Genomic DNA, 14,125 nt, shown 5'->3' on the forward strand with positions numbered 1-14,125 from the left:
ATTATGTAAGTCCCCCCCCCCAATGATAAAATCTATTAAATTTGAGTAATGAAAACGTGTTAGGTACAATTTGTTCAAAACCATGGAATTTTACTTGTTTGCTATTTTAGTGAAGGCAACAAGGTACCAGTAAAGCAATTCTAAATGAAATAATGATTCATCCCTCCTGGTCTGTGTGGGCCACCTGGATGGGCTTCGTGGAAAATCCTGTCAATTTTATGCTCCAGTGTGGCTCTAAGAACTGCAGTCCCTGTCCCCTCCTCCTCTGGCTTCATAAGACACATCACGTCCGCTTTGATCAACACATACAAGATGGTTCTCTACTTCCTCAGAGGCTCTCTCATCAGCACCACATGAAACTCTTCAAGAAGAACCCCACTTTAGAGCTGCAGCAGGAAAGAATGAAGCTGCCATCTTCCCAGATGCTCCAAAGTGAAGGGCATTGATGAAGAACCAGAGCAGAAAGATAGGTCAAAGTCAATGGATTTTGCAGAGTACGTCCTAATGTGACCTCAGGGAATTGGGTCAGTTTTCCTCTAGGAACCTAGCATGGGGATTTCCATCATTTGATGGGCAAGGTGAGATCAGAAAACAAAAGATCAAACATCCTTTGGTTTCACCACATTCTCTTAAGAATCCTCTTACATAATAATGTTAATAGCTCTTGAGTTTACAACTCTCTCCATTTAGTATAAAGGTCTAGTTTTTCTTATTCTTTAAGAAAAAGACTTTTCACATAAAATAGGGCATTGTGGCCAATCCAAACTTTGATGCCATCAGCCAGTGGGAAAAATACATTTAAAAAGTCTATAAATACCACAGGAAAATGCTTTCACAGAAAATAGACTTGACCCACAAGTGAACAGTGAGGAATGACAGCCAGAATATCAAGACTCATTTATGTTTATTATTTATAAATCATGAGATATTTTAGCTTATTAAGAAATTATAGTAAAGAAAATAAGAGAAGCTTAATCAATTGCATTTGACTCACATGGTAACATTGTAAACCTTTCATGAGTTATAAACCTCTCTTATGAATACTACAGACTCTATTAACTCTTAAATCACTTCTAGTAATGATTCAAAAACCTCATCCAAGTGATATACTATATATATTACACACATACACAGATTTTATATATACTGACATTCATATATATATATACATTTCTTTTTTTAATGCTTATTTATTTTGACAGAGAGTGGGTGCGGGGGAGGGGCAGAGGGAAGGGGAGAGAGAATCCCAAATAGGCTCTACACTTTCAGTGCAGAGCCCAACATGGGGCTTGACCTCATGAACTGTGAAATAATGGCCTGAGCTAAAATCAAGAGTAAGACGTTTAACTGACTGAGCTACCCAGGCACCCCGATTTATATATATTTCTTTTCTTTTATATCCTTTTTTTTTTTTTTTTTTTTTTGGCAGGAAACCAGTGATTATCCCCTGGTACCACCGGCAGAAGGGCTGAACAGTCAGAACTGAATCCTGGCCTGCTTGGAGGGAAGCGTTCCAGTTTCACGAATGCATGAATGCCCACCACTCTGTCAGCATCCCCCTTTATATCCTGGGCATTCCCCCATCACTGCATTTACCATATTTTATTTAAATCCTCTGTTATGTGTCTTTCTTCCTCACTGGACTACAAGCATGTCAGGGCTGACTGTGTCATTCATTTGTGTTCTTGGTCTCTGGCACCATGCCTGCTCAAAAGTTAGGGTCAAGATAGGCTACTGACCTAGATGACTGTTAACGCACATCTAATCCTCTCAAGGACAAGCTCACCTCTGGAACTGCATTACTGTAATTTCTCCTAGCCCCACAAAGACTATTTGACAACCTCATTATAAATGCAATCTATTATCACAAAGAAGTAAAAGATGCTGAGAATCAAAGTCTACCTGAAACCTAACAATCACATAGAATAAAAGCTCAAACCACACTAAAAGGCCTTAGGGACTTCTGTCCAGGGCCACTAGTGTTCTATTTACTGTGCCAGCTCAGTGACTCTTGAGCATATGTTTCAACAGTGTGGCTTAGCCACAGACCAGGTAAATGGCTTGGTTAAGTGCCCTGGTGATCTCTCTGGATTTTAGTGGTGTCTCTTTTCTTTCTACCAAATGGGAAGGGTAGTAATGCTGTAGGGGCCTTCCTGTTTTAAGAATTCTATTGAATTTATAAAGTACAGTGGGTATATTTAAAAGGTACCAGCCACGTGTATAATAGAAAAAGTTACTTTAGTACAACAATAAGGAGATATACATCCTTCCCCCAAGAAGATTCATTAAGAATGAAACTGAGGGGGGCACCTGGGTGGCTCAGTTGGCTAAGCATCCGACTTCAGATCAGGTCATGATCTCATGGTTTGTTGAGTTGGAACCCCGCGGTAGGCTCTGCGCTGACAGCTCAGAGCCTGGAGCCTGCTTAGGATTCTGTGTCTCCTCTCTCTGCCTCTCCCCCACTTGTGCTCTGTCTCTCTCTATCGAAAGTAAATAAATGTAAAAAAATTTTTTTTAAAAAAGAATGAAACTGAGGATCTGACCTCCTCTCTAATCGATCCCCAACCCTGTTCTTGCTCTCTCTCCCTGAGAAATTCTGATGCATAACAAGAGCCATGATGTCTGATTCAAAACGTGCTTACCTCTGAGCATCCTCCGAGATTCTGAGTCTTTGGTCATGGTTGCCAGGGAGTGAGGCAGCACGCTGCCACAGCTGTTGCTCTGTCCCAGGGGCAGGTGGGCCTGTGAGAACCGGGGGGAAATACTTCAGGTGAACCGCAGGCCAAATGGTCCTTTGGGACATGGCCTCATCCCTGTTTCCACAGCTCCAATGCAAGCGCAGAGGGCAGGGAAAGTAGGGAGGAGGAACGAATGCGTCCCATTTATTCACACTCAATGGCCAAGGCCAGTCACCGACCCTTCCAAGGAGCTCCATGGCAGGCTCGACACCACAGTAATTTCTCCAGTGGCAGCAATTCCAAAAATGAAGACAGATGAGCAAACACTGTCCAAAACCACCTCAGAGAACAACTCAAAGTTCTTCATGCATAAGGAGCCGAGGGCAGATGCAGGGACAAGAATGCATGCACATCATGCACAAAGAAGAGAAGATCTACACTCGTTATAAGTGCACCCATTTCCGTCTCCCCGTGGCGACTGGAGAAACCTATCAACTACCCCAGCGGGTTTAGCACTCTTTCAAAATAGAAAATCCTTAGGGTAAAAAAAATACACTCAGAACACCAGTTCATAAAATAGATTCAAACAGAGTTACTCTGATTAAGGGTAAGGGAAGGGTCCAAAAGCCTGGCCCACTCGGAACCTCCTTCTCATCTGCCTCTCCCCCTCTTTCTGCAGTGACCCTCGGATGTGTCAGCAAAACATGAGTGAGGACTCAAGTGTGACACCTGAGTGTGGGTTTGTAGTCCAGCTTCACTGCTAAGCAGCTGAGGGCACTCTGCTTCTTCATCCCTCGGTCTGTCCATAAGTACGAGGTGGAAAAGGAGTACCTCTACTGAATAGTGCTGCTGGATATTCAAATGAGGCAATCCACGTAAAGGGTTTATTCCAGGATCGGGCATATAGAAATGACTCTCAATACATACTTGTTGCTATTATTCCTGGAATCCAGAGTGTCTATCCTCCAATTTCTAGATCTAGGAGGCAGTCATTGGAATCTGTCACCTAAGCGAACGCTACCCACCACTTGTGTGGTGGTGGAAAAAAAACCCTGGACCGGGGTCCTTAGGTCCCGGAGGGTACAATTCCAAGTGTCCCCTGAATCGGATCGAAAATGCAATACAGTTATATGTCTGCCCAAAAAGCAAACTTAGTGGTTTATTATTCAGCATTTTCTTTAAGAGCCTTTGCACGTTGGTCAACGCTAGGACAAGAAGACTCACTGATGTGAAGCCCATGGTTCACCCCACGTCCTACCTTTGGGGTGGTGCTTCTCCCCATAGTAGCACTGTTGAAATGTGGGGATATGGAAGGTGTGGTTTTCTTTCGAGGCAAAGTGTCACTCAGATAGAGGCCTTCTTTATGCTGTTTTTTCCTTTCTTCCAGACTTCTAAAATGCTTTAAATGCAAATGTAAAGCAGAATAGCAAAACTTGACTAATTGGAACAGGTCACTGAAGAAATTAAGAAGTATGCATTCACAAAGAAGTTTTGGAATTTTAACACAGAATTAAAAAAAAAATTCAGCTTATACTTGTGTTCACTAACAGACTAGGGCTAACATTCGGTAAGATACATAGACACTGGAAGAATTTATTATTGGACCTAGAAACTTAAAAAAAAAATCCACCTTTCACTTTCATAGATAGTGCCTGCTGCCTTGGGGCCTCAGGACAACTTACAAATTATTATGATGGCCGCCATGTGGATGGCGGAACAGCCAGTGGACAAAGCAAGTAAGCAGTTTCTCCCCTTGTCTGTCTGGACAGTTCTGTGTGCTGGCACAGATCCCAGCGTGAGGAGAACAAGGAAAGGGAGAAGGAAGAAGATGGAGAGAAAGAGCGAGTAAACAGGGAAGTTGTTTTAAAGTCGGAATATTTTAATTACATATAAACACTCCAAATCCATATAACGTTTCCATATAAGACATCCTACTAGGTTACTCTTTTATTTTAAAAAAGGATCTTAGTCAAGAAATCCCTGTAGTAGTTCCTCACATTTAAAAATCCTCCTGTTGACTATTTCTTTATTTTTTTTAGTATATATTCCTAAGGCAAAATTTTTGCTAACTTGAAATGTATCCAAATTTTTCTTAGCCTCCCCCTAAAGGTCTTACTTAGCAGTAAAATTAATTCTTAATTAAAGGCTCTTAGGGTTTGATCATATTTAGACTAAGCTCAAGCTTTTGAAACACATAAAAATGAATGCAATTTGAGTTACCACATTTATGATTAATCTTCAAAGATGCCAATCATGAAAAATATCTACATTTTAACCTCATAATTATCTCTTTATTCTAGTTTTTATTAACCTAAAACTAGTGAGGGGATATAGTCCTTTAACAAAAGGTAAAAGGCAGTAAAGGTAACTTCAAGAAAAGTAACAGCTGGGGGCGCCTGGGTGGCTCAATCAGTTAAACGTCCAACTTCGGCTCAGGTCATGATCTCGTGGTTTGTGAGTTCGAGCCCCGCGTCGGGCTCTGTGCTGACAGCTCAGAGCCTGGAGCCTGTTTCAGACTCTGTGTCTCCCTCTCTCTCTGCCCCTGCCCTGCTCACACTTTGTCTCTCTCTCTCTCTCAAAAATAAATAATCATTAAAAAAAAAAAGAAAGAAAAGTAACAGCTGGGCATAGCAAACCACAGCCCCTCTAATTTGGGGATCTAGTGACTATGATTCCTTAGCATCTTCTGGGCCAAACTCATATAGAAATTTGATTGTAGTTGAAAGGAACCTCAAAACAGATTTTTTTTGAGCACCCAAGCATGAATATGCACTAATGTGCTTGAAGAAGGGTGACATTCATAATAATGAATTCCTTATTTAAAAATGTGATTAATAAAAATCTTCTATGACCCAAATGTCTTTTTTGTGGTGTGACGTTAGACAAGCTATTTACCTCAGGCAATAAGGAATTAATTCTTATTTCACAGGATTAGTAGAAGCAAGAAATGAGATATTTATTTGTAAAATGTTCAGCAAATTTTGACACATTAGCAAGGGCATGTCTATTATTATGACTTCAGTAATGTGTAAGAAAACTATTTTGTGTTGACCCAGCAACTTTTTATACCATGGGTTTAATGGAAAAATTATTATCCTTTTGAAAAATACCTGAGATAAGTTGCAGTATTTTGGTTGAATAGGAACTGAAGCCTGAGGATATGAAACATACCTAGCTTGAACATATCAAAAGTCAGGAGAGGGCAATCAAGTTGTTGAAGTTTAGAACAATCCCCCACACCCTTAAAAAATACTAAATGGCCTTAAAAAAAAAAAAACAAAACCCAACCAAACAAAAGAAAACCCAGCAAAGGAATATGTACTTGTCTTTTTAAGGATACCTTTGGAAAAGCTGATGGAAAGATTCCACATAAGTAACCTTGTTGTCAAGGTCAAGCTCTCAAACTCTGAACACCAGTGTCAAGTTACCTGTTGTTCCTGCTGCTGTGGCTGCCTTCTGTGTTTCTTAGCTGGTAGAGGAGGAGGTGTGTCATTTAAAGGGAAAGGATCAACAGATGGAGCCAGGACTTCGGGCCAAGGGGCTGATGGAGGTTGAGTGATAGGATGAGGAGAAAGGGTGGAAGGAAACATAAATCCAGAACAGACAGGTGATCTTTGCTTTATAGGAGAAAGAAAAAGTATATATGTGTCCATATGAAATGAAAGAATTAGACAAAGAAATGAAATCGATAATCTCATTATTCTGTTCTCTTGTGTTTTAATCAAGAAGTCACAGATGACGGGCAGTATCTTTCAATTTAGTCTCTTGTTAAAATCCCACTCTGCGAGCAACCTGGATCAGTTAGAAGGTATTTTAATTTACTATTATTTGCCCCTCCCCAGATGTTTTTAGAAGGCATAATATTAAAAAAAAAATCCATACTGCACAACACAACAGAAAAAAAAAATCAAACTGGAAAAGCGATTCAAACTAACAATTTTAGGAAGGCTTTTTGTTTTCTATGGAAAGGGTGTCAGGTTAGAGTGCTACGATCTAGAGTTTATGGTTTTGAACTTAATTCTCCTACTACTCCACTCTGTACCATCCATCTCATGATTTCTAGTATCATGGCCGACAGAACAGGACCCCAAATTGGTACATTTTTCAAACCCGGCATCACTCCGGCCCGCTGGTCAACCAGATGTATACTGGTCACACACACCTTCCCTTTCAGGTAATCATGGGTTAATCTTTGACATGAGGAAAGCAGTGAATGAATGAAATGTCATGCCAACACACCTCTTTATTTTGTGGCTGGCTCACCGGCACAGCTGTGGGAGGCCCAGTGGCAACAGCATCAGCATCAGCAGGGAACTGAGAGGAAGGGGATAGATTCATGGAATTGACACATGGCTCATTAATTTCATTTACACTGATATAGCCCTAAAAGGAGGAATTCAGAAGTTAAACACAAAGAAAGCAAAAGCTGAGGCATGCGAGAGTATTAATGCTCCCAGTACAATGGAGTTAGCTTTGAGCGGCACAGCCAAATATCTGTGGTATTACCAAATGTTTCATTAAGGGAATCATCAGCCATTAAAATGGATTTACGACGCTTAATCTTGAAAACTGATACGCCAAACACTACAAATACGTTTTTGGGAGGTGAAATCAGGATGATTATATTATAAATAACCCGTGCCTTCGATTTCAAAATATCCAGAGGTATCAGCCATTCATTCTGTTGACTGAATGAGGGCGTCACTATACAACATTTAAAATAATCACATACACGAAAATCTGAGATATAAAATTTACAGTGCAATCACTCATACTTCAAGAGCTTTTCCCACAAATCATTATTTTTAGATTTTCCCCTTTTCTTCTGTTTCCCGATGAGTTAGAGTGTGAGTAACAGTAGGCTGAGGGCTTCTGGGTTTTGTATGAAGACATTTTATAAGCAGTCATTTATTTGTAATGGAATCTAGCTTTCAGGCATCTCACCTAAATGAGAATAAAAGGGATACTCATCCTCTCATGAGCCTTCCCTAGCAAGACAAATGTGTACACACACACACACACACACACACACACACACACACACACACCCTCAGGTGGAGTTGTAGCTTGAGGCTATTTCAATTCCAGGTAGCTTCCCCAACTCTCAGCTCTATCCCAGGACAGAGAATTGCTCATTGACTTTTAAGTTCAGTGATTCAGTTCCAGCTTCAGGTTAGAGAACATGTCTGTGAATCAAAACCTGCAAGAATCAAAACTCCTCCATTTATATTTGAGGAAAAGGCACTTATAAATTTTCATCCAAAATAATTGTACCAACCAATCATGATTTTCACCACACCAACAAAACAGTTGGAAAAAATAGAATAAAGAATACAGAATAGTATTTCTCTTTTAAAAGTAAAATTGAGTGAAATTTAACACTTGGGCTCTTCTATTAGCCCATCAATCCTTTAAAAAAGTGGCTCCAGGGGGGCACCTGGCTGGCTCAGTGGGTTAAATGCTGGACTTCAGCTCAGGTCATGATCTCAGAGGTTCATGGGTTCAAACCTCGCGTCGGGCTCTATGCTGGCAGCTCAGAGCCTGGAGCCTGCTTTAGATTCTGTGTCTCCCTCTCTCTCTGCCCCTCCCCTGCTCCCACTCTCTCTTATTTTTAAAAAATTTAAAAAGAAAAAGTGGCTCCAGGATAGGTAAGATATCATTATGCTGGGGAAGCAAACTTTTCAGGCTGGAAAGCAAGGTTTTACTGAGAATTTATAATTACAACAATTTGAGAAAGCTAAAGTTGACTCTTTTATAAAACTGTAGTTTTAAAAATTCTGCTGAGGACAGTCTTGCACTTCATGGCAATATATACCATGTAAAGTTTCATAAGATTAAATCGAAGAAAGGAAGTTGACAACTGGGTTGTTAAATTTCATTTTCTATTTGATAATGAATGAGGGTGAAGAGTCACCACTTTAAATTATTCTTTTGCTCAGTTGACAGTGTAGTGCTTCAAAACCAACATTTTATTCTTCACACGTCATAAACCATATGACCTAATTCATTGCTTCGAAAATGTATGCCATTCATCAAAAGTGGGACTTGTTTAAAAGAGTTGTATATAAATTAATCACTCTGTAAAAAAATAGAGAGAGAGACTGAAGCAGTGAATGAGAGAAAGAGAGAGAGAGAGAGAGAGAGGAAGAAAGGAAGAAATTCAAAACATCCCATGAGCCAAGTCAGCTTAGTCCATGAAAGGGAACATAGCTACTCAACAAACACAAGCGTTGGAGACATACAAAGAGTCAAAAAGCCAAATGGGCTTTTGGCAACAGGGAGTCTGCAGAGAAAAAGAACAATCCATCAACAGAAAAGGAAAGATTTTATTATTATACTAAGAGGTAAAAAGATCCAAGAGCCTAATTCATTTGGATGCCACAGTGCCTCAAACTCAGTATGTCCAGAATCAAATTGCACATCTTCCCTCTTAACCTATGCTTTCTCCTGTCTTCACTACCTCAGGAAAAGGTCCTCACTATCAGGCTCATTATTCAAACTGGAAAAATGGCATCATTCCCAACACCTCCCTTCATTTACTTCATCCTCACATCCAATCTATCAGCAAGAACTGTCAACTCTGCTCCAAAATTTATCCACATCTAGCTAATTCTCTCCCTCTCTCTGCCATGGTGTGAAGGCAAGCCACCAGCATTTCCAGCCTGTACCACTGCAATAACCTCCTTCCTTGGTTCCTCTGTTTCTCCTCCTACTCCTTAGAACCCAGAAGAGCAGCCCAGAGTGACATTTAACAATGAATAATGTCATTTCCCTGCTTAAAACCACTCACTCCGTGATAACCCAGACATACATGATACGCCATATTTCTTTAACATGTCTCACAAGGCCTGGTCCCCACCCACCTCACTGACATTCTCTCCTTCCACCATACTCCAACCACTATTACCCTTTGTTCACTGAATCTGCCAGTTCTGTGTTCTGAATAATAGAGAGGAACTACAAAACTAAATGAGCTAATAAACCTCTTGTGGAAACAGTTCAAATTGCTTCCGAGGTACACATTATTCATACTTATTGTGTGATGAGCATTTACTTCATATACCTACACACACACACATACACACACACACACACACACACACACACACACACTATTCCCTATGTAGGAAGTTTTAACTCTGCTGCCTTTTAAATAGATACTTATAAATAAAGTGGGGTTTTTTGTTATTATACAAATGTTTATTCTGTTATTACACAGAAGCAAGCTTTTTCTTTAGCTTTCTGGAAAAAATAAAAATAAATAAAACTATTTTGTATTGGAACAGATGATAGCTCCACTTGTGGTGAACATAGCATAATATATAAATTTGCTGAATCACTGTGTTGTGCACCTGAAATTAATGCAACAGGGTGTGTCAACCATGCTAAAGAAATAATGACTATTTTCTTTTTCAGTCAGGGTTATACCAAATTAGAGTTAAAATATTCTCCCATTGTAGCGGTGTAGCTCCATAAGAAGATATTTCAAAGGTGGATGTTTGGAATAAAGAGTGTATATAGCTTAATGTAAATAGTATTTTCTAATTTAAGGAGGGAAGTAGCAGAAACAACATTGGGGGAAAAAAGAGACAGAGAAAGGAAGAAACCAGACCATCTTATCAAATGTGCAGAGGCATTTTCACGTGCTATCAGGCTTAGGAGAAAGAGACATAAAGTAAGAAAGAGGAGGAACCGAAAAAGAAAATTGCAGAGAAGAGAATTTAAGACTAGTATTGGTTTGAATCCCAACTTGTTTGAAACTCCAAATTAACCCACAATGTCACTGTCAAACAGTCTACACACACACACACACACACACACACACACACACACACCCCGAGTGCATCTGCATTAGACACAAAGATAATCCCTGAAATCTTCAAAGCATAAATAAAAGGCAGGGAAACCATAAAAGCATTGAACGCTTTCTAAGTTCACCTAAGTGAACGTTTTCCTATTTAGCTGATCACATAAAACTGAGGCACATCTCTTGATTTCCAAGGTGATACGAGTGGACATGTAAAATCATAGCTTACCTCTTTTAGAGTACTGGGGCTGACAGGAAACCCTTTCCCCCCAGTGAGGCTGGAGTATTTCTTTTCCAGATTACAAAGATTTTCTTTTTCCTGAAGGAACACAAAATCTATTAAGCTTAGTCAATCTTAGATTTCCCTGGTGACTAATGATAGCAAGTATTTTTTCATGTGACTTATTGTCTCTTCGTATATCTTTTTTTCGTGAAGTGTTTGTATTCAGTTCTTTTGCCTGTTTTTTTTTTAAATTATTTATTGAGTGTTTATTGACCATTAATGAGTTATAGGAGTTTTTGTTATTTTCTGGGTATAAGTCCTTTGTCATTCTCTCTTTAAAAAACCTTTGCTTATCCCAAGGCCAGGGAAGTGCACTTGCAGTCCTGCATTTTCTTCTAGAAACTTTATCACTTTAATTTTTATGTTGAGGGCTACAATCCGCCTTGAGTTAATTTATATGCATGGTGTGAGGACAGACATGTTAGCGCTCTTTTTTTCCCCATGTTTACCCACTTGATCCAGCACTATTTGTTGGAAAGACTTTCTTTTCCCCACTGGATTAATTGTCTTGGAACCCTCTGTCAAAAATCAATAGACAGTATATGTGTGGGTCTATTTCTGGGCTTTCTGTTTGGTTCCATTGATCTGCATGTCTGGCAGTGTGTCAGCACCACATCATTTTAAATACTTTATAGCTTTAGAGGCAACCTTGAAATCAAATAGTATAAATCCTCCAACTTGGTTCTTGTTCAAAGTTATTCTGGTTATTCTATGCCCTTGGCATTTTCATACAGAGTTGATTCTTATTACTTGTAAGTCTTATGTTCTATAACATTGCCGTGAACACTGCATTAGTAAATACTGAACTGTTGTTCCTATCGAAAAGACAGAGTTGGGTTACTGTGGGCTTCTGGTCGAAATCATTTCATCAACTGATCAATACATAATTTTGCTTTCTGGGTGTTCATGTTCAAAGGCATCTTATTTAAGATATATTGTTGATTACTAAACACTGAACTCACATCTAACAGCACTATAATTCATGCTTGAATAAAGCTCTTTTAACACATGTATTTTTTCCATAAGGCACATCACAAACTTCCTGCCCTTAGGAACAGTAGACAGTACATTAGCACTATGCTCGGGAGGTAATTTAAACAGCAAAATCATCAATGAAAAGCACAAAAAATGTGAAAACATAGCACGAAATAGCCCACAAAAAGGACACATATCTTTACTCTATGACACTTGGAGCACAAAGGCAGAGTGTTGCTTCGTTCAACCTCAGTTGGGATGGTGTATGCTGAGTGATTACAAATTGCCACCATTCTGCACATGTCCATCAATGAACCATAAGACAAGTATTGATTTGGGGACTACAAATAGATCTTAGTGAGCCGGCAAATTCACAAATATAAACTTCATAAATAATGCAGATCAATTGTAAATTTTAGCATCGACTGTGTCAATTTCTATAAAAGAGTCTGCTGGGATTTTGATTGAGATTGAGATATATCTAGGGACACCTGGGTGACTCGGTTGAGCATCTGACTTCAGCTCAGGTCATGATCTCATGGTTCATAGGTTCAAGCTCTGCATCGGGCTCTGTGCTGACAGCTCAGAGTCTGGAGCCTGCTTTGGATTCTGTGTCTCCCTCTCTCTCTGCCCCTCCCTGACTCATGCTTTTTCTCCCCATCAAAATAAATAAACATTAAAAGCTTTTTTATAAAGATTGAGATATATCTATAGATCAATTTGGGAAAACATAAACCATAACCTTTAGACCACAATTTTTAGAATAGAATTATACTTTATATATTTTAATGAGAAAGTGGCATTTCTATGATTGTGATTACCCATTTAAAAAATCTATCTCTTATGAGACTTTCCCCCCATTTTTCCTAAAGGTTCAGAAACCACTTAAATACTACATATTACACTATCTAATTTAAGCTGTGCCTTTGACTATCACATGCAAAGGGTGATGGGGAGGTTAGTGGAACCAGAGTTCATCCCCAGAACAGGAGACAGGGATGGAAAATATACATCCATTCAGAGATTTCCAGGTGCTGAAGAAGCAGGAGGAGGGGAGCTATCAGGGATCTGTGTGGGCTACATAGGCACCTTGAGTGAACTCATAATTCTATGTGAAGGACCACTTTTCTCTCTCTTTTCAACCTAAAAATAGCTGAGTAGCTAAGATGAAAATAGTGCAGCTACATTTCTTCTAGGTGGGACCACGGTACAGCCTCATCCTTTAATCCATCATTCTTTCTCCTGTACCCCATTCTGGGTCCATCTCATGTTTTCAGGATCACATCCTAGGTAGCGGCCTGGATACAAGGCTCAGTCCTGAGACTAGCCCCATTAACTTTACCTCTCAGCGTCTTAGACCTAACATTAGGCCAGGGACTATGTCAGAAGATCAGGCTGCAGGTTGGGCAAAGGAATCCCTTTAATGCAGCCATTTTAGGTGCTGGGCAGATGGAAACACACAGTCCCTTTGGAGAGGATGATCTTGTCACCCATGTAGGATGTCTCCCTAGTTAATTAAGCCTAACTAAGCTCAATGTGGCAATTTGCCACATGCAAATAACTAGAGTTAAAAATACCACAGCAGCGGAGCCAAATATTTGGTAGCGGCCAAAAAAAAAAAAAAAAAAAAAAGAAAAAAAAAAGCAGAATATGTTCTGCCTATTCGATGAAAAATACGATTTAAAAGAGGAAAATCAGAAAATGTACATATTTTCCATAATTTGAATTTTCACACTGGAAAAAGCATGAGGAAAATGTCCTTGCCTATTTTCTGAATTATAGTTAATTATTCACAGATCATCAGCTTATTAATGTGGAGGATTAAATACAAATATATATTACAAAGCTTCTTTAAATTGTAATTCACTATTCACAAGTAAAAGGTACTTGCTCTGAAGGAAGCAACTTTCCCCAAGTTGGCACCTGAGTTTTCTTGCAACCAGAGCTGAAAAGGAAATACTTACTCTTTGCAACATCATTATTAAATTATTCTTTTCTTTTACAAAATGATCTTGTTCTCTCTGAGCCTGCTGAACAATGTGATTGGCTTGCTTTTTCAAGGCAGAAATCTTTTCCTGCAGGGAAAAACATGATCATATGTAGATGCATGTCAGACAATTCAAAAGTTGGCCAGTATGTTCTGGAAAAGGGAGGAAAGTGTTTACAACTGGATCAGTAGCGGCCACATTTTCGTTGGTGGTAGCCAGTGATTATCATTACCCAGAGACTGTGAGGTAGTTTCTCTGACCTCCCAAGCTCAAGGCTTTTTCTTTACCTGAGGTCAATATAGTCCAAGTGACTTAAAAATCTATTTGAAGAATCCAGAAGTCAACAGGAAATCTTGTTTTAGATTATAAATGAATTTTTGACATCATCTTGGGA

At 39.4% G+C, this 14,125-nt stretch overlaps 1 protein-coding gene across 16 annotated transcripts in view; it reads right to left on the bottom strand.

Moving 5' to 3' along the window:
• The window catches only part of PHLDB2 (pleckstrin homology like domain family B member 2), a 229,864-nt gene that overhangs the window by 26,762 nt on the left and 188,977 nt on the right, over nt 1-14,125 (bottom strand). For 11 of the 16 annotated variants that reach the window (XM_047876112.1, XM_047876119.1, XM_047876126.1 and 8 more), the window contains 5 exons: nt 13,708-13,818; nt 10,715-10,804; nt 6,918-6,992; nt 3,937-4,077; nt 2,643-2,742 (listed from right to left, as the gene is read on the bottom strand). In XM_047876112.1, coding sequence (XP_047732068.1) covers nt 2,643-2,742; nt 3,937-4,077; nt 6,918-6,992; nt 10,715-10,804; nt 13,708-13,818 — 517 coding nt within the window. The remainder of the gene's footprint in view (nt 1-2,642; nt 2,743-3,936; nt 4,078-6,917; nt 6,993-10,714; nt 10,805-13,707; nt 13,819-14,125) is intronic. The other 5 variants (XM_047876124.1, XM_047876122.1, XM_047876123.1 and 2 more) reach the window with 2 other exon arrangements.

Source organism: Prionailurus viverrinus, chromosome C2 (assembly GCF_022837055.1).
Source record: "Prionailurus viverrinus isolate Anna chromosome C2, UM_Priviv_1.0, whole genome shotgun sequence".
Lineage (NCBI taxonomy): Eukaryota > Metazoa > Chordata > Mammalia > Carnivora > Felidae > Prionailurus > Prionailurus viverrinus.